General features: G+C 36.7%; 1 protein-coding gene across 3 annotated transcripts in view; it reads left to right on the top strand.

The window, feature by feature from the left end:
- LOC125230284 (putative phospholipase B-like lamina ancestor) overlaps positions 1-22,204 on the top strand; it is a 41,057-nt gene that overhangs the window by 13,309 nt on the left and 5,544 nt on the right. The window contains exons 2-5 of one of the 3 annotated variants that reach the window (XM_048135401.1): positions 4,118-4,226; positions 12,851-12,951; positions 19,980-20,371; positions 21,460-21,609. In XM_048135401.1, the coding sequence (XP_047991358.1) occupies positions 20,253-20,371; positions 21,460-21,609 (269 nt within the window). In that variant the 5' untranslated portion in view covers positions 4,118-4,226; positions 12,851-12,951; positions 19,980-20,252. Of the gene's footprint in view, positions 1-4,117; positions 4,227-12,850; positions 12,952-19,414; positions 19,668-19,979; positions 20,372-21,459; positions 21,610-22,204 lie in introns of those variants that run through there. The other 2 variants (XM_048135400.1, XM_048135402.1) reach the window with 2 other exon arrangements.

The raw sequence follows: 22,204 nt of genomic DNA, 5'->3' as shown, positions 1-22,204 counted from the left end.
CTCATTGACAAAAGGGGGGAAAAGTGCTACCCACTAAACTAAACCCAAGGGATCAACTTCGCACTTACCTATCCTATAAACATAATGTAAAATAAGCAATAATACGTACGCCGGTTGGCAACTATTATGTCGGCGGGCGGCGGTCACCCGACCCTAATGACAGCGATCACCTGCTAGTATAAACAAACAATGCGGAGACGAGATAAGACGACCATTAACGGCGCGGGCGCACCGAGGTGGGCCCGGAGCGATTCTCACTTCGAAAATAAATCATTTGAAATTTGATTTGGATAGGGCAGGTGCTTTGTATAACAACCTATAGGTTAACTAGGATAGGATAGGTATAGGATAACTCCTCTATTGACTGGGCATTTTCGTGAAAAAAGATTCAAAAACTATTTTTTTCTAAAATAGGTAAATTTAAGGTTTTTCCTACTCAGAATCACGAGCCCTTTCGATTATACTAGGCGGAAAAAGCGTCCCAAATTATTATTTTTTACTTCTTTACTATTTTTCAAACACTTGTACAGTCAACCAAATTGGAACCCTAGGCCACTATTGAACTATGTCATAGTGACGTTATACATCAGATTGTAAGAAATCTCTTACTGGTTGTCATTTTGACATGGTTGTGGAGTGGCCTAGGGTTCCAATTGGTTAACTACATCGGTTACAAAGTGGAAAGTATGCAAAATAATTGAACATTTTGGGACCATTATGTCTTTTGTTTTTTGTCCTAGATCGAAAGGGCTCGCGTTCTGAGTAGGAAAAGCATACAACCTACCTTTAACATTTTTTTTGGTCATTCTTCTCGCGAAAATGCCCGACTGGCAGTAAATTTTTAGGGCGTCCTTGTATGACATGCAGACGAACAGCTGAGAAACACTCGAGTGATGAAGTGTGTTTGAGGGCTTAAGTGGACTCAGGAGGAATAAGCTTGAAGTAGACACTCAGAATTGTGAAAAGTGGAACGTTTTTCAAAGAGCCTTATGTCCCTAATGAGAGAGTCAAATTTTATCACTCAAAGTTACTCGCATCAAAATATTCTAGGTAGAAGTACCTACTGTGAGAAATATGAAACCATGAATGGGTTTTTAAGTCCGAATACAGTCCTTCGGGCCGATTTTTGAGTCTCACGCGTTCGAATTCAGAAAATTGTCACTGAAAATAATAAGCAAGTCACCGTTTTCGACCGGTATTTTAGTGACAAAATCCCGTATGCGAGATTCAAAAATCGCCCCCCTGACCGTCTAATATTCGTTGAGGTCAGTTCTCGAGTTTGATCCAGTTACAAATGATCTAATCTGATTCCTCTTAACCTAACCTTTTCAACGTCATACTTATCGTTATCGTAAACCTTGTCGAAATGCAGATTTATTGGGCTTTACGTGCGTTCCAGTTGACATCTTTTTTTTTTTTTTAAATATAGGACATTCTTACACAGATTGACTGAGGCCCACGGTAAGCTCAAGGAGGCTTGTGTTGTGGGTACTCAGACAACGATATATATAATATATAAATACGTATATACATAGAAAACATCCATGACTCAGGAACAAATATCTGTGCTCATCACACAAATAAATGCCCTTACCGGGATTCGAACCCGGGACCGAGGCGCAGCAGGCAGGGTCACTACCGACTGCGCCAGACCGGTCGTCAAAAGGTTTGGTGGGCAAAGAGAGCCTAGCCCGAAATGACAATCGTTGACGCTAAGACGCCGATCGAAATGCAGACTGGCTCTATCACGCCAATACGGAAGAGCGTTAGAGATAGCTAAGTTGTACGATAACGATATTATCGTGAGCGTTTGTGCATTTGGCTACGTATACCCTGTCGTTGGACTTCGAGGAAACATTATGTGGTTTAGACTGCCTGTTGGCCATTGGAACCGACTGAGTCTAATATTGCTTACTTATATGGAAACGGAAACTTTTCTTTGGTGACTTATTTTTCTTTGTGAATGCCATACTATTTAATGCAGATTAGATTGTGACCTTTCAATTTATTTGTAATTTCATAATATTCTCATACGTATAAGAACGTATGACTCTACACCCTGTTTTTAGGGTTCCGTAGTCAACTAGGAACCCTTATAGTTTCGCCATGTCTGTCTGTCCGTCCGTCCGTCCGTCCGTCCGTCCGTCCGTCCGTCCGTCCGTCCGTCCGTCCGTCCGTCCGTCCGTCCGTCCGTCCGTCCGTCCGCGGATAATCTCAGTAACTGTAAGCACTAGAAAGCTGAAATTTGGTACCAATATGTATATCAATCACGCCAACAAAGTGCAAAAATAAAAAATGGAAAAAATTTTTTTATTAGGGTAGCTCCCCTACATGTAAAGTGGGGGCTGATTTTTTTTTTCATTCCAACCCTAACGTGTGATATATTGTTGGATAGGTATTTAAAAATGAATAAGGGTTTACTAAGATAGTTTTATGATAATACTAATATTTTCGGAAATAATCGCTCCTAAAGGAAAAAAAGTGCGTCCCCCCCCCTCTAACTTTTGAACCATATGTTTAAAAAATATGAAAAAAATCACAAAAGTAGAACTTTATAAAGACTTTCTAGGAAAATTATTTTGAACTTGATAGGTTCAGTAGTTTTTGAGAAAAATACGGAAAACTACGGAACCCTACACTGAGCGTGGTCCGACACGCTCTTGGCCGGTTTTATTGAATACCGTTAACTTTAAGGGACGATTCTTTGGTTCAAATACTATCAATTTCTCTAAGAAACTAGCCTCTTAACTCTTACGGTTATCGATTTATTAAAAAAAATAATAATTACTGAACACTTGTGTGGCATCCCTTACCACTTCCTAATGTTATTTGTTTTGACATGTGCCGTCAAACACTTGACAATGACTTTAATGTTATGATTAAGGTCCTCTCAGACTAATTAAAACCCATTTATTACGTATGGAAAAGAAAAAAACATTTTTTTTTCGAATTTAACAAAAAGCGATATACAGGGTGGTTCCTGATGATGAACCTAACTGCGTGTCGAATTTAACGGAAAACAAAAAAAACACGGTGTAGAAATCGAACATGTCATGTCCAGATTCGTGACAGTCATTTTTTGCCTAAATTGAAAACATTTTTAATTTTTATTATGATATCATTGTCTTCTTTAATGCGTACTTAATTTACTTTTACCTACACAAATTTACTATACTTACATGGTTACTAAGAATGAATAATTGTCAACACGGTTTTTGTTTTATGTAGGTATCTACCTACATAAAATAAAAACCTTGTTGACAAATATCTGGTTGTAACAATAGGTACAGCATTTAAAACTGGTGGGAAATTTTACACTAAATAATGAGTTATATATTAGTGGATAGGAATGTAACTTATTAAATAAAATACACATAACAATGAGTTATTAAAATCGCCAACTTCCGAGTTTCTATGAATAATTATTAGACTGGCAGGTTCTTGGCAGCGAAACTGTTGGTAAAAATTCAAGGTTAAGGATAACATACCTATTATTAGTTACCTAAGTGCCTGAGCTCTCAGTTTTTACACCAGCTAAATTCGTCATACAAAAAAGTTTACGTCTTATCTTGCTATGAGAAATGCAATTTTAAATATATCAAAACAAAAACAAAATCGAATGGAATGGAGATATTTTATGCTAGCGAGATTATGTCGGCTCAAGTTAGATTAGGTACCCGTCCTTATGTCATTAATACAAATAGAAAAAGACGAGTGATGTATGTTGCGGGGAGACACTGTTGCGCCAATATCATGTTCTAACCCTGCAGGACAGCTAGATAGAGATTACTATTGAGATGGGTTTCCTCATATTTTAATTTAAGTATATCGGTTTTTAATATGTACCTTATAGGCATTATCTTGTTCAGAAGTGTCCTGTGCCCAACAATGAGATTTATATGTATACTAGCTTTTACCCGCGGCTTTGCTCGCGTTAGAAAGAGACGAAATGGTAGCCTATGTTACTCTCCATCCCTTCAACTATCTCCACTTAAAAAATCACGACAATTCGTCGCTTCGTTTTGCCGTGAAAGACGGACAAACAGACACACACACTTTCCCATTTATAATATTAGTATGGATGAATTATTTATTTACTTATTTGTTTTAATTACAGATCCGCAGCGGTCTAGAACAGATTCGACCGTCTCCGAGCGTCCAACACAGGACTTTCCCGATGGGTTGAGAACGCCTACATTGTGTGCTGTGGTCACGCCACTGACGCTGTAAGTATATTTTTTTTTATTTCAAACGATGAAAATATGTCAAATGACTTAATTAACACGTACAGAGACCAGGCAGGCAAGCACGGTCGCGTGATAAACGATATAACGTCAGGCCGTCCTTTTCACACTTTTTCTTAGGTATATAAGTGCGATAGGAAAGCACCGATGTGATAAAGTTTATCCAACTAAATAGTGTGCTACGCCCGCGGCCTGACTTGACTACAGAGTCAAAGTGTGCAATAGGCTAGTTTCCTAGTCAAATCAGCTTCTTTTTAAGAACTGTCGAAACGATTTACTAGTATGGAATTACTAATGAAATACTGAGGAGTGACGTCACGGTCAATTCATTTACTTTATATCTTTCTCTTTGACTTATTGAATAGAAATTATGTTTAAACATAACTACTGTCCATATTTTTCTTCTAATTGCTTGTGGTGCTTTATTTCGTGCACTGCATAAAATATTTTATTTTAAGTAGGTGTAGGAAACTAGCCTACAGAAGACGGTGTGTTTAAGTTTCGAGTAGAGACAATAGATCTACTACATTCCTAATCGTAATCGTATCACAGCTTGGCCTAAGGTTTAATAAGGGTTTGAAGGGTCTATCTATATAAGATTAGAATCAAATATTAAAAAGAAGCTAAAGTAAGGAAAAGTCAAGTACCTAGATAGATACAGTAGACATACTGGTAGATAGCACAGTTACATAATTATATGTAACCATCGTAAACGTCCAAAATAAACGTTAAAAACAACGCAGAAACCCTGAAAACAATATAATGCGGAAATCGTGTCGGATTCTTTTTGACAAGTTTTCAAGACCGCGCTCAATTATGATCGAATGTTGCGTAGTTGCAAAAGTGTGACCAAAACATTGACATTAATCATTTAAATTAGTCATACGTAGGCTATGTAAATTTAAATTGGTCACGGGCGTCACGGCTGTGGTCACGGTTACAAAGAGGTTGTATACTTTTAGGAAGATACTGTGCGTAAAACATACCAAAATTTGAACTAAAGACACAGAAATCACAGAATGATATTAATTTAAGCCAACACGTCTGTTGTTATATGTTTGTATGATTATACATATATATGTATGTATTTATTTTTAAAGAAAGCACATTTCAGTTTTACAAAATGACATAGGTGGTACAGGTACGTAAGACCTATCTGCCTGTACGTGTACATACATAACTGTGTAAACCGTTTTGTGGGACACGTGTTACTGCATAAATGTACCTTTTTCTGATAATAAATTAATAAATAAAAATAATAATAATAAATAAATAGGTATGAAAATTATGGAACCTTGGTAACTTTATACTAAGCAGCACAAGATTTGCTAAATAGGTACGTTATTCAATTATCAATTTATAAACTAACTAGCTTTTGCCCCTGGCTTCGCTCGCGTTAGAAAGAGAAAAAAAGTATTCTGTCACTCTCCATCCCTTCAACTATCTCCACTTAAAAGATCACCTCAATTCGTCACTCCGTTTTGCCGTGAAAGACGGACAAACAAACAGACGCACTCACTTCCCATTTATAATATTAGTATGGATTTCACGTATATATTTCAAGTAATGCATTATTATGTTGACGACCGGTCTGGCGCAGTCGGTAGTGACCCTGCCTGCTAAGCCGCGGTCCCGGGTTCGAATCCCGGTAAGGGCATTTATTTGTGTGATGAGCACAGATATTTGTTCCCGAGTCATGGATGTTTTCTATGTATATAAGTATTTATATATTATATATATCGTTGTCTGAGTGCCCACAACACAAGCCTTCTTGAGCTTACCGTAGGCCTCAGTCAATCTATGTAAGAATGTCGTATAATATTTATATTTTATTTATTTATGTAGAGTGGTCGACATACTCCATATATAAAGAGGTCACCGGAAAGCTCAATCGGCTTTAAGAACGAAAGTTGCGAACCCTACGCAGTCGGTCGTTGACCTCATGGCTCTCCCGGAGTGCATTCACTGCACATGCACCCGGCTCATTGACCTTTAGTCAACTAGTCAGCCTGAACGTGCAATTGGTAATTTACAAAAAGGATAAGACGATAACACGTTAATTCTCTAATTTCGTCAGTGCCCACCTTTTCATTCGAAAACTATACGCTTCTTAAATTAGCAATAATATGTAAATCCATTATTAACGATGTGCAAATATAATCAATCATAATCGAAATGTCTATTAACATCATGCATTTAAAACATCTGTCCTTCTAAAAAGTGAATAGGCTATTACTGAATCGGTGAGCTTAACCTTAGACTGTCTTCACTTCCCATCAGGTGTGACTAGTATAATTATCGTCACTACTTTGAAAAAAATTCGTATCTCACGCTGCTCCTCAAAGTTATAACGCAGTAAGTCTATATGCATTCTATACATACCTACTACAATTTTCTTTTCATTGACAGAGGAAGATGCAAGTTTTTTTAAAAGTAGTGACTAATTAATAATTAATAAAGTAGTGACTAAATAATAATTGTATTCCAGCAATAATTTTATCATTAAAGCATCACTAATGTCAGTAATGTCTTATGAGGGCCTGTAGGATAATGAATACGTATATACTTAAGGTCCTTTTTGCCTTGTTTGCGTATGCAGTGAATAAAATGCCAGACAGGATATACAGGAATTTCCGGTGTTGGGTCGGAGGGGTCCGTGTGCTCTAAAGAATTAAAATAGGTATACTACAGTCATACGTAATATCCAACCTGTTTTTATTAATTTCCGTTAATATAACCTTAAAAGATTATTTACGTGAAATAGGTAATACGATTAAGTAATCTAAATAGCTAGTGCCTTAATTCTGGCTCGGTTATCGAGTTAGGTATTAAAAAAGTAAACGTACCAGGTAGCTTCTGTTGTTGCTCCTAACAACGTATCGAATTTAACGGAAATCGAGAAAAAACACGATGTACTGTATATATAATTGACACGTCTTACCATGTTTAGTTGACATTGATGAACTTATTAAAAAAAAAATTGGGGCCACCTTACACAGATCAACTTAGCCCCAAACTAAGCAACGCTTGTACTATGGGTGCTAAGCGACGATATACATACTTAAATAGATAAATACATACTTACGTACATAGAAAACATCCATGACTCAGGAACAAATATCAGTGCTCATCACATAAATAAATTCCCTTACCGGGATTCGAATCCAGGACCGCGGCTTAGCAGGTAGGGTCACTACCGAATGAGCCAGACCGGTCGACAAATTGACATTTTGACATTTTTGTCAATGGTCACAGTTCCCGTGGTGAAATATGGTTCTAGAACTTCCAAGAACAGTGTAGAAGGCTCATCGCAAAAAACAAAATTAGTTTGGTTATTTGCCAGGTCTGTCTCACTAAGATATTGGCATAGCCGGTAAAAAGTACCTACATAATATCAGTTGCAGTATCACGTCTACTAAAGCCAACTAATTTTGGTGGCGATATTAAAAAGAGTGTTATTTTAAAACGAAGTTTATTTAAGACGATACAGGAGGGGTCAATTCTCCATACAACCGCTCTCGACTATTTCGATCCTCACTGGTTTTTGAAGACGGAGCAAAAAAATTTTTAACACAGATTATTATTATTTTGATCTGTGTCGGACCGTTTTTTTTTATGTTCTTATTTTTAAAGACTGACTTTAAAGACGCTAGAGCCCATCAAATTTTTTCCAAAAACGGTCTTATTGATTATGGCAAAAAAGGTGTGGTATTCAAAAATGGTAACAATTAGCCAAAAAAAACTAAACGGTCCGACACAGATAATATCATTGTTCAGATTCTCAAATGTAGTTACGATTGATTAAGTTTTGAAGGAGGAAACAGTCGAGAGCGGAACCTCGATTTTAAAGAATTTTTCGAAATTTCTTCTATCTGAGTTGTTTGTAGTGTTAGTTAATAACATTAGTATATTTAACTAAAACTCCCAAATTGAAAGGGTTTTCCTTGGCCTTTCCATTTTAGCATTTTGGCTCCTGTATCGTCTTAATATAAATAACGTTGTTATATTTATATTACAGTTATTCGGATTTAAAAATATCAGTTATGTTATGAGTTATTTTCAGTTGTAGTAGTAGTTGCAATACATTTTAGATATAGTTGCGTACGATGTACGTCACGCAGTTTCTAAGAACAACGCATTAAACCGAATTTCAAGAGCGAAGTAATCTCATAAGTGGTCTGTAAACAAATTTTAGAGCTCTAAAAATATAAGGCATTACAAATAAACTAGCTATTGCCCGCGGCTTCGCTCGCGTTAAATTCGAAAATTGCGGAATGCTCCATACAAACTTACACCCCCTATATTAGGGAAGTGGGGGGTTAGAAAGAGACAAAATGTAGCCTATGTCACTCTCCATCCCTTCAACTATCTCCACTTGAAAAATCACGTCAATTGGCCGCTGCGTTGTGCCGTGAAAGACAGACAAACAAACAGACACACACACTTTCCCATTTGTAATATTAGTATGGATAACATTAACTGTAAGAAACCGAGATATAAATTATTTTTCCCCTCACTAGCTCGGAAACACGTGTTTTGTCCTTTAATACCAGCGGGTAAAAACGCATTTTATCCACTAGTGAGTAAAGTAATTTGACCTTGAATAAAGTCAAATTAACTGCTTTAAAATTGATAAAAGTAGGTGAATCTAGTAATTAAGATGATTTACCACCTGTGGAACTACTGGAAGCAGTGATAAACGCATTTTTTTGCGTTGTAGTTTCCTCGCTATAGTGAGGGGAAAAGTTTTGTGTTACACTCGGGTGCAAATGTATTTTACTTCTCGTGTGTTAAAAAACTCGCAAGTTCAGGATTCTATTCCCGAACCACTCGCTTCGCTCGTGGTTCAACTATAGAATCCTTTCTCTTGCTCGTTTTTCAATTCCACACTCGGCGTTAAAATACAACTTTGCCCCCTTGTATAACAAATAACTATTAAATAAAAAAAATGCGCTTCGGCATTGTAAATGTAATGTGCAATATTTAATTGCTATATTTACGTCACGGTGACGCGTGGTCTCATAACATAAACTAGAACGCAATAAGTACTGTTATTTTGCCTACATATCAATAAACAAAAAAGGTATTACAAACAGAGAGTAATTTTTCCAGCAATTTCGGTGGCAGAAGTAAAGGAATTCATACATGTGTTTCCTAGGTAGATGATGAATTTACGCTCATCAATTAATCCTAAGTAACTATTCCAGCTGGCTTCGGACATTTATTCCTTTTATGCAACAATGCTGTACCAAAGTTATTATTATTATTATGTAATAAGCAGGCAGGCAGTTAAAGAACTGATATAGCCTGTATCCAGTGATCATTGTGACAGTAATCATGACATGACAGTAAAGTTGCTGGAAAAGTTACTGTATCTGGTTACAAATGTAGTCTCTAGAAACATTTAATGTTATTCGGGCTAAGATCTAATTAGTGGCGTCAATCACTCATACTTATCACTTTCGTATATGCATTTTTGAGAAACGTAATATTTACTTCAAAATGTGCAATACCTTCACTTGTTTCCGATTACCTATATTGTTAAAGGTTATCACAAGGTTGTCACAACTTTGCAAGGTTAAGTATCAACACTAGATAGCAAGCTCATAGTCCAGACAATTTCATGATTTACATGTGAATTTGATAGATGGGTAGTGTCCTCCACAGTCGTGCAGTTCCAATCGCTTACCAAGAGCAAGACAATGACAATACTATTAGTCACAGCTGGAACATTCCATGTAAAAGTCTATCAATGTCATAAACGCAAATATTCTGTAAATTGGCTGATGTACTCGTAAGAGAATCTTTTCAAAAATGTGCAAAATTGCACCGCAAAAATATCGAATTACACGGAATATAATGTTTTTGTACGGGACAACAGAACTAATGGAATGCTCAAGCCTCAAGCTACCGTTTCGCTATTGTAACTTGTAACACAAACGACTGTTATCTTAGTGAACGTTTGGACTTTTAGTCACCTACGGTTTTATGCTAAATATTTGTTTCCTTTATTTTTACCTGTGTTTATGTCCTATGTCCACCACAGGACAGGCTATGCCTAGTGTGGGGACCAGACTAAAATGTAACTCACTGTGCTATTTAAATAAATGTTTCAATGTTACAAGTATAAGCCAAGCGAGTATTCGCTGATCGATAACTGCTCTTAAGGATTAAAAGATTACGTTAAACTGGTTCCTTAAGTTCCTTTGTGAACTCTAGTCATTATCCCTGCGCTAAGCAAAAAGAAGTCGTCGGGAATACACGGCCAGGCCCCGTAGCCGAATGGCATTTCTCCGACGCCAAACGAAAGCGATACGCCGCTGGCTCTGTCGCGCCAATACGCAAGCGCGATAGAGATAGATATCTACTAGCGCTTCGTTTCGTGAGCGTTTCGTGAGCGATTGTGCCATTCGGCTAGCCACCCAGGGCATCTAGCCAATCATACAGTCTTTGACGCTCCGTGGCGACCGATACGCTACTGTTTTAGTCGCACCAATACGGTAGAGCGATAGAGACAGATAACTGCGACATGTAAGGATCATCGATTAATTCGCTCTTAGCTAGAAGGCCAGGAATGTCGGGTATGCAGCTACCTGCTGTCTCGAACATAAAGAAGTACGCACAAAGAATGTTCGAGTTCGTTTCAAAGGTATTCCGGAACCCCTGTACTTCGACAATCGAAAGTTGTTTTTGTTTTTTTTTTAATGTTTATGTTGGGTCAAGTTTTACCGTTTATATGAGTTTTTTTTTATGAGTCAACTTAGACAAAACGGTTAATATAGTTAAAAATATTAGTTGTCAAAGAGGACCACCGCACCGACCTCCTATGAGCCGTGGCAAATGCCGGGATAATGCAAGAAAAATGATGGTTAAAATAGCATCTAAACTGTTTTAATTATATACTACGAGTATATTAGTAACTACTATTAGTAAATTAAAACTGAAATAAAAACACAGTCAATGAAAAGCTATAATTACATTTTTATTATTAATGACTGCATTTTTGCAACCCGTTGATGGCACGTCTTGCTATTTAGGTAAATATTATGTAATTACTTACGTTTATCGTTGGGCTACTTTTGTTTTTCCTTGCTAGCAAAATATTGATTTACGTCACATGTATTGAAATTATTTTGTGGACAGGTGATATTAGATTCCTGTGACACAAATAAAAAATATTTAGTTAGCAAATATATCGTATATATTTCTATTTATTTTATAATCATACGAAAGATAATCGTGAGGTTAAATTGGGAATGGGTCAGATAAGGACTGAGGCAGGTAATCGAATTTATTTTTATAACAATAGTCATAGCAATTAGAGCAGCGAATGAGATTGTCTGTTCAAAGTAGATTAAGCTGCTCTTAATATTTTAGGACCCCACATTTAAAAAGAAGTCCGCAATAGGCACGTTTTTAGGGTTCCGTAGTCAACTAGGAACCATTATAGTTTCGCCATGTCTGTCTGTCCGTCCGTCCGTCCGTCCGTCCGTCCGTCCGTCCGTCCGTCCGTCCGTCCGCGGATAATCTCAGTAACCGTTAGCACTAGAAATCTGAAATTTGGTACCAATATGTATATCAATCACGCCAACAAAGTGCAAAAATAAAAAATGGAAAAAAATGTTTTATTAGGGTACCCTCCCCTACATGTAAAGTGGGGGCTGATATTTTTTTTCATTCCAACCCCAACGTGTGATATATTGTTGGATAGGTATTTAAAAATGAATAAGGGTTTACTAAGATCGTTTTTTGATAATATTAATATTCTCGGAAATAATCGCTCCTAAAAGAAAATAAAGTGCGTCCCCCCCCCTCCAACTTTTGAACCATATGTTTAAAAAATATGAAAAAAATCACAAAAGTAGAACTTTATAAAGACTTTCTAGGAAAATTGTTTTGAACTTGATAGGTTCAGTACTTTTTGAGAAAATTACGGAAAACTACGGAACCCTACACTGAGCGTGGCCCGACACGCTCTTGGCCGGTTTTTAATGAAAGTTTATTAAGCATTTTTTGATCGATCCGTGCGTCATGAATCATATTGACGACAACGATTTATTAGTCTTTATTCTTACTCATTACATTTGAAACCATCAGCCCAGTCTTGTACAGACTCAATTCTACTCTAATGTCTTAGCTGGAAATCTAATAGGTACCTATAAGTTTTGTCTTCCACTACGTCCGAACGAGCGTTATATGGGTAATCACGTGGTTATCACTTATCATTCTGAATGATATGCACGATCAGAAATATCAGGGGCCCATTTCTCGAAGCTACAAGTTACAATTTACAAGTGGTTGTCAATGTCTTACTATGACAAGTTGGAAAGAGACTTCCGCTTGTAACTTGTAAGTAACATTCAGTTTTGAGAAATGGGCCCCAGATAGGCGGAAGCGCTGAAACGAATCTAGACGGGTTCTCTAAAGTTTAGATACTATTGTTCTCACCTGTGGGATGGGTCAGCGAAATACCAGCTTGCGGTGCTCGAGTCAGTCGAGAGGAGGGCCAAGAGAATCATCAATGACGACGAGCTATTAACCAATTCTCGACTACATAGCCATCTCGAACATCGTCGGAAGATTGCCAGCTTATCAGTATTTTACAGGATACATTTTGGAGAGTGCGCTGAGGAACTGTACAACCTTGTTCCTCCGTCACCATTTCACCATAGGACCACCAGACTCGGCAAGGCGGCATCGCTTCACGGTTAGTATTCCAAAAATACGCACTAAGCGTTTCGCTTCAACATTTATTTTGCGAACCGCCAAGGAGTGGAATGCCCTGCCTCAATCTGTGTTTCCACATGAGTACAATCCAGGTCTCTTTAAAGCAAGAGTAAATAGGTATCTCATAGGTAAGCGTGCTCCACCGTAGACCGCATCATCACTTACCATCAGGTATGATCGTGGTCAAACGTCTACCTATTCATATATAAAAAAAAATAGATATTAAATAGGTACGTGTTTAGATATTTACGAGCACTTTGGCTGCTCCAGTACATATGACAGTGACTGAATGCCGCAGATGATGCATGGTTCGCAAAAATCCGTATAAACGCGCCCAGACCATCATCATAAAACTAAATCCGTATTCCAACTCTGAACATTATTGATTTACTTCAGATATATTTACCGACCGAGCGGACGTCCATTTACAATTTTGTACATAATGTTTACTGGAAAAGTTAAAAAATAAATAGTGCTTCTTTAATCTCTACGTCAGTCTGTGTTTTGATTCGGACTGTTAACTCGACTAGTCGTCAATTTTGTACAGTCTTCACTATTAGGAGAACGTTTTTGCCGCACTTGCAATTCGCTGTTGCGAAGTAAGATTTTTCTGCACTTGAGCTTTTCCCTTGGCAATGAGCGTCTCATTACGTCCGCTCCTCCCACGGATCTCAGGTAAGTATGAATAGCATTCGATATTTGAACTTAGTACATCGCTCGTTCATTAAAGAACTATATCTCTTTTGTTTATGTAACGGAGTAATGTAAAACGTGTAAGACGATATAGCATAATGGGAAGATAGGAAATATGAAACGGGTGTCAGGGGCTAGTTGCTATGGCGCCAGTACTAGGTCCGGTCTCTCGCTTCGGTCAGATGTTTAAAGGAATGGAATCTAGTGCTTAGTAGATAGATGCTATTCTAGTTAAAAACAGGTAGCTACTGAGCTAGGTTTTTAAACAAAAAATACTTAACCTTCAGCTTGATGGTTGTATAAGCAATGTAAGCTTATTTGCGGACATGTGTAGTCTATCCCGTCAAAACTAAAAAAAATGCGATTTAATATTTTATGCATCTTGAAGTTTGACCCTTCAGAAATTATGAGGGTTGTGCGAAAAAATTGCTTTTTTTTCTAAAATATGTATTGTTCTTTATTTATTGAGGTTCTTCAATCGTTAACCATTTTCTCCCTTTAAAATACTTTTCGTCACCCAAAAAAAAAATCGCCAGCTTTTGCGTATCGGTAAGTGGGATGCGCGTTGACAGGTCAAGGCAAAACGTTGACACCAAAAATTTGGCAAAATACTTCGTGTATTTTTAGTCATTGAAAATTTAAAGGTTAAGTACTTTAGCCCGTAAATTCATGAGAAAAGGTTAACTTATTAATATTTTAAGTGGTCCGGTAAAATTTTCACGCAATAACATTTTGATGGTTTCAATACTTATACCTCATACTAGATGTTCCTATAGTAAGTAGTTACTCTATCTGCTATCTACACAGATGTCATATATACCATAGATCAAGCAAACGTATAGTCCATTTCAAATACGATGGCCCGATGGCACTCGAAACTTAACAATAGGGCTCATAATGTTTGCCTTTTGTTATCTAATTAGGCCCACTTCAAATTGGCACGCGTCGGTGCAATCTGCATGCAACTAAAGCGTGATTGAGACATTTTGAGACTTGAAAATAAAAATACATAATATTTGATATTTACAGTATTTTTAATTATAATTGTATGCCTTTTTTATATTAATTGAACAGGTAACATCTAATAATTTAAAACGAAAAATTTTATACAACATGTAACATCTAATAATTTAAAACTAAAATACTAAAATAAAATATCATGTTTAAGGTCATTCGCTTTCTTTAAATATTACAAACAAATATTACATATTTACACTAATAAAGACTACTAGGTTAAACGATCAAGATCATTAGGTTGCGAGAAAAACACCACGCCGCCAAAAGGGTCTGGCCAGGTATCTTTTGTTATCACTAATCCTATTGTTAACGCTAATTGACCGTCTCAAGTGCCATCGGGCCATCGTATTTGAAATGGACTATATCTACTTGGGGCCACTTGCACCAACGAAAATCGTGGGTTAACCCGAGGGTTAAGTGGTTGGTGCAAGTGGGCTTTAGCATGTCAAATGATCTCAGTAAAGTCCACTGAGTTGTCCTTTCGAGCGTCAGTTTTTGTCAACAAAAACAGAACAAATGCCTCTTTTCGTGATATTTAATTGCAACAACACAAAAATTATGAACACTCAAGGACCTGAGACATATATAAAATCACAGGCAAGTAACAAATACAGAACAAAATCTGACACGCTCGGCCCCTATACAAATTGATGAACTTGTTTCTTCTATCTAAATCTAGTTCTGAAGCTATCTACTTATTACCTCTAGAAACCCGGACGCAATTGTTTTTTTTTAATTTAGAACAGATTTAGGAATGCGTGCAAAATTTTATGCTCTGAGACCTTGGAGGATACTAGTGACATATAAGAACCCGCTCTCACCATAAATGTGAACGTTCGCCAATAGATGTTTTCGCTGCCAACTTTTCTCTAAATATTATATAACAACACGTCACTGCTTCTGTTAGCATTCGTCTTTATTATCTTCAAAATAACAATGTATTAAGCACATTTGATCTCTTGGGATTGTTCTCAAAATTCTGAGAACACAGTAACTCGTGATACTAATGTTAAAACTAAGTAAACTTCACGTTCACTAATAAATATATCAATGCACGTGTTCAGAAGGAATAGAATGGGTAAACATGTTATTGTTAGTAACCTAGTTGAAGCATTGAAAATCACGTCTTACTATAAGTTATCATACAACTGGTACTAACTGACATTTGTGTATTTTAAACTACATACTTAGTTCGCTAACAGTACAGTCACGTGTGATAAAATTTTACACAGCGTAAGTCGGAAAAAATATGTGACGCAATATTTTTTTTACAGTCATAAATGCGTGTGAATGGTTGCAGTTTTCGATATTGCTGGTGACTGCAATGTACCTACTATAAATAATGTTTGGTACTCGGCTGATGTGCAAGTTGCGGAAACTTTCCAAAAAAATCTTAAATTTCATGAAAAATTCACGAAAAATAAAGGGAATTTAAATTTATGAAATGGAAAGTTTCCATCCATACAATTGTCCATACAAAGTATGGAAAGTTTCCTATGTGAAAATTTCAGAATTTTGAAAATTTTCCGTCGGCACATCAGGCAGGCAAGTATGGTCGCGCGATAAATGATAAAACATCTGGCCGTCCCTATCGCACTTACTAATAGTGCGATAGGGATGGCATGATATTTTATCGTCTATCGCGCGACCATGCTACCCGTGCAGTACTCGGCTTAGATTATTTATACATTATCTCATATTAAGGTCTTTAAGAATATTTTAAGCGGGTTACTCACGTGTTAAGTCGATATCGCGTTCGACATGTTTCGATCCATTTTCGAGGATCGATATGTAAAGGCGGGGTCGCTACTCTTGAGAAAGATCCTCGAATAGATCGAAACATGTCGAACGCTATATCGACTTAACACGCGAGTAACCCGCTTAAAAAATAAAAAAATATTTTTAAATATGTTTGAGTCTCACGGGAGTTTTATACTCATATAGGTCCTTTATATCTAATAGGTAAACTCATGCTAACACTGACATAAGTAGCAGGGTATTTTCAGAATTTGGGACCCAAAATTAGCGCAGCTCGATAGCACAAATTAACTCACTGTCAGTTTTGTGAAGATAATCTATACTTCTATACTAATATCATAAATGGGAAAGTGTGTGTGTCTGTTTGTTTGACCGTCTTTCACGGCAAAACGGAGCGACGAAATGACGTGATTTTTTAAGTGGAGATAGTTGAAGGAATGGAGAGTGACATAGGCTAATTTTTGTCTCTTTCTAACGCGAGCGAAGCCGCGGGCAAAAGCTAGTCAAGCATAAAATTTCAATTACAATATTGTTTTCGTGTTAATTACATAAACTTTAAGCAATAATCTAGGTACATTCAAACGTGAATTTAAAAAAAAATTAAGACAGGTTTTATGCTTAATTGTGTCGTCACAAAACTGACAGCGAGTCAATTTTTGTTAACAACTTACGTAAATTTTGGGCCCCAAATTATGAAAATATCCAGCAACAAAAACGGCAAGCAGCAATCCTAAAGTCGTAATGGAGTGCCTGCTAGAATGGTTATTATTAGGCCATTGTCTATAGCCACGTGTAAACCTACTAGGTTTATAATTTCAGGTATTGGGTTCATAAGTTTTGATACTCAGCCTTGTTTGTATACCTATTATCTCATATACTTTATATCTAATAAACTCATGCCACCAGTGCTAACTCTGACATAGCAACGGAAAACGGCAAACAGTACCTCTAAGCCGTAAAGTGGCTATACCTACTCACTTCAGAATGGTTATTATTAGGCCATTGTCTATAGCCACGTGTCAAACCTACCTACTAAGTTTATGATTTCAGGTTCGTTCGGTGCATTGTTGCACAGCGCGGTGCACAGTGGACAGAATGACAGCAGGTGCTGTTGTTAACTAATACTTTGCAAAGCGCGTTTTTTATTTAAAACTTTGTCAGTTTAAGACTTCGAAGGTTTATTATTTGAGTGCATTTAATACATGGCTTGGTTTCGTGAGGTGTATGTGAAAATAAAAACATGTGTTTAGGTAATATCTGGGTAGGTACTTACTTTTAACTGTAGTTTGGGTTTTTATCACAAAAAGTTTCTAATCTAAATAAATAAGAAACTGACTGACTGACATATCAACGCACAACCGCAACCGCTGATTCTAGATATGCCAAATTTAGCACGTAGGTTTCTTATAAGGTATAAAGGAACACTAAGAAAGGATTTTTCAAATTTCGCCTCTTAAGGGGTGAAATGGGGGTCCAAAGTTTGAATTATTTCAGTACGCGGGCGAAGCCGCGGGAAAAGGCTAGTGCTACATATGCAAAAAAAATAATCAAAATTTCTGTCAAGAGAAAGAACCGTATAACGCTTATTGCACTTGAAATACACACAACTACAAAATTTTAAATTTATTGGAGAAAACCGAGGTTACCTAATTGTATTTTTTGCTATGATCGATCATTCATACCTATTATAACCCACTTACCTCTTTGTTTATTCTATTTACCCACCCTCTGGGTACGTATCCATTATTGGCCTACATCCAGAATATTGTTGATAATATAAGAATGCCCTTAGTCGAGTAGTTGGTAGTCGCACTTCGCTTTTCTCTCTTGTGTTTGCGCGTACGCACCTACTTTTCATTCAACTAGCCCTCTCGACGCGTGTGAGAAATGTTCCACTATTTTCTGAATATTGACGAATTTTGTAGCACTTAGTCACTTTTGGTTCGTTAACCAGTTCAGACCACGAAATGAGGTTTAAATGTGTTTTTAAATATGTAGCTTCTCTTCTTTTGGACCTGGTATTATTTGATCTGGACGTAATAGCTTGAAAAATCAATTTATAAGGCTCAAAAGTGAGTGTTCAGGTATGTAAAAAAAAACGTTAAACTACTTAGTACGCCCAAAAGTCACCAAATTTGTGTAATCACTTTATCTAAGATCGAATTGTTTAAAAAAATACCTAGTTTATTCTGGTATCTACTTGGAATGGCGTTTTACGATACTTAAACTTCTCATAACTCTTATAAGAAATAAAAATTAAGTAAGGACAATGGACAGTTTTCGTTAACACTCTTTTTTTTAAGTTATATTGCGTACCTACTGTATTACTCGAAACAAACGTCAAGAGGTAAGCGATATAGAAGACACAATAAGTACCTAATATTAATCGTTAAGTGACAAGTTTTCGGTAACCTAGGGAAAAAGACAGTCGCTTCTCAAGACAAAAGTACTCCCCAGTTTCTATTCACATTGTCATTATTGAAATCCATTTAATGTAAATTTTAAAGTACGTATTTATACATAGGTAGGTATAGTAGTAGGTATAGTAGATAGATGTACATATTTTAATCACAATCCTGTCCTTATTGTAGGTATACGTAATAATAGCACCTAATACATATACCTATACGCTGACAGTGTCAATAATAACATGAGTCTTTGGATTTTTTTGATTGAGATATATGAAAGTTACTTAGGATTAAAAAGAAAAGGATTAAGTAGGTACCTCCTCCAGATAAGGAAACTTCTTAGAATCAGAAGAAAAGAAATACAACAGTATAATGAATAGAGGCAGCAACAGCCCAGAAACACATAATCCTTATCTCAAGAAACAAATGCACACCTGTTTATTACTTGATTCCCGTATTAGCTACCTACAAATAGATAACAAGAGATCCTAAACATTACCTATCTTATTGATATTACGATAACCGTCTACTGCTTGCCTCAGTGTGGTTGATGGAGACTATTGGGACGAACCTGTGTTACGTGCAGTGGTATTAACATTTCTTGCAGTGATACTTGCACAAGTTCAATGTCAATATCCTTTGGATATTTATAGCTGAGCAATCATAAACGTGGAAGTAATATGTGATAAGTGTAAGACTATATGTCAACCGGATAGTGTTTATGTTTATACTGTGTATATAAACTGTGACACTTTCCAACGTAATTCAGGAATTACCAGTCCAATACCAGGGGTGAAAACCGTTTTGAACAAACATAGAGGTGAAAACCGTTTTGGACAAACATAGAGGTGAAAACCGTTTTGACATATATTTTCCTCCCCTTAAAATTAATAGGCAGCATAGTTTAGCATAGTTTAACTACCTAATAAGTAGATTTTTTATTAATTGTTTGTAGAGATTAATTGTACTTTGACCGCTTATGCGTTTATTCAATCTAAATATTTTACTAATTTTAAGTGTCATTTATAAAATGACAGCAAACTAAATTATCGAAAGATTTTTCGGTTATGTAGCTCGCTTGCTAATATTAGAGAAGATAACGGAAAATTCTAGAACGCTTCCTTTGTTTCAGGGTAAAAAGTCACTTACTGAAAGAAGCTGGTGTTGATCACCAAAAATTTCGCACAGAAAAGCGGATTCCAATGTCTCCGAGCAGACCCGTCGGAGCATCGCCAGAGAACCCGTGAACACCGGGATTGGTCATCGGACGTCCGATGCGCTCTCTCCCATTGGAGCTAATCACATACACGCGCTGTCACTTCATTGTTATTAAATTCCTGAGCATCTTCTATATTTTATAGTTTTCTATATTTTCTTCTTCATTGATATAAAGTAAAAGTCCAAAATGAGCAAGATCCTGAAAGTAGTTGGAGCGTCGTGGCTCCGAACGAAGATCAGCTCTTACATCCTGGGAATTATTGGAGTTCTGGCAATAGTCGCGCTCTTCGTGGGGCAATTTGATAGGTAAATATACCAATATTTTGTTTATAATAAGACTAGGCACTTACTTTAAATTCTTATCAAATTTATGCCGATGACGGAAGCCGGAGTGTTTTAAGATTTAGCTGCGTTATTGGCATGGTTTCAAGTTTCGGGGTTGTGGTATTCTGATATTTCTGATGCAATAATAGTTATTTGTTATACAAGGGGGCAAAGTTGTATTTTAACGCCGAGTGTGGAATTGAAACGCCGAGTGTGAACTTGCGAGTTTTTTAACACACGAGAAGTAAAATACATTTTCCCCTCACTAGCTCGGAAACACGTGTTTTGTCCTTTAATACCAGCGGGTAAAAACGCATTTTATCCACTAGTGGGTAAAGTAATTTGACCTTGAATAAAATCAAATTAACTGCTTTAAAGTTGATAAAAGTAGGTGAATCTAGTAATAAAGATGATTTACCACCTGGGGAACTACTGGAAGCAGTGATAAACGCATTTTTTGCGTTGTAGTTTCCTCGCTATAGTGAGGGGAAAAGTTTTGTGTTACACTCGGGTGCAAATGTATTTTACTTCTCGTGTGTTAAAAAACTCATCGCAAGTTCAGGATTCTATTCTCGAACCACTCGCTTCGCTCGTGGTTCAACTATGGAATCCTTTCACTTGCTCGTTTTTCAATTCCACACTCGGCGTTAAAATACAACTTTGCCCCCTTGTATAACAAATAACTATTGCACCCGAGTGTAACACAAAACTTTTCCTCTCACTATAGTGAGGAAACTATAACGCAAAAAATGCGTTTATCACTGCTTCCAGTAGTTCCACAGGTGGTAAATCATCTTTATTACTAGATTCACCTACTTTTATCAATTTTAAACCAGTTAATTTGACTTTATTCAAGGTCAAATTACTTTACCCACTAGTGGATAAAATGCGTTTTTACCCGCTGGTATTAAAGGACAAAACACGTGTTTCCGAGCTAGTGAGGGGAACAAGCATTAAATACCTATATGTACGTTATGGCTTTTCTGCCATATGAAGAATATACTCCCAACTTTCATATTTAATTTGTCAATCTCCTACGACAATACACTGACGATTTACCATATTTCTAGAATTCAAGAGGACGGAAATTATGCAGCCACAGTATTCTACTCGAACAAGACGGGATATCGCATCGAGTATTGGGGTCAGAGCAACGAACTATCCGACATACCGAAGGGAGTCGCTCGGGCCCACTTCCGAATGGACATTGACACAACTGGGTTAGTACATGACACAAGACATGCAACGCTAACTATCTCTGATTAAAACTTATTGATAAACTGTATGTAAACATTGTAAACACATATGCGTGCGAGCAATGTAAGTGGCACGTCACTTTGTTTACTACGGTGACGGTTTATTCCACGTCAACTCATTGCTTTGTTTGTGTAAGGAAATTGTACGACATAATTGATATGAATTACACATGCATGTAAAATTCAATATGTAAAAATATACCTACTACAGTAAACATATCGGAGTGATCGGTCAGATGTTTTGTAATAACATCCGTTATTCATAAAAATGCAAACATTTAGATAAATCTTATATGTACAAATATGTGTTACAAGTTTTGCCAGAGGAAAACCGTTTTCATTGATTTAAAATATCGGTGATTAGGTATACAATACTTACAATAGATAATACTTTTTTTCGAGTCTCAATTTGATATTTAATGTCGCGTCTCCGAGTTTAATACCTCTATTATCAATCATACAACGGCTACCATTGACCATGATCTAGGGTGGATAAAGGAGTAGCTCTGTATGACGGTTTTGCATTAAATACTCTTGCCCCACCAAATTTTATTATATA

Source organism: Leguminivora glycinivorella, chromosome 10 (assembly GCF_023078275.1).
Source record: "Leguminivora glycinivorella isolate SPB_JAAS2020 chromosome 10, LegGlyc_1.1, whole genome shotgun sequence".
NCBI classification, from domain to species: domain Eukaryota; kingdom Metazoa; phylum Arthropoda; class Insecta; order Lepidoptera; family Tortricidae; genus Leguminivora; species Leguminivora glycinivorella.
Note: the sequence above shows the minus strand (reverse complement) of the source record. Positions and strands in the feature narration are given on the sequence as shown.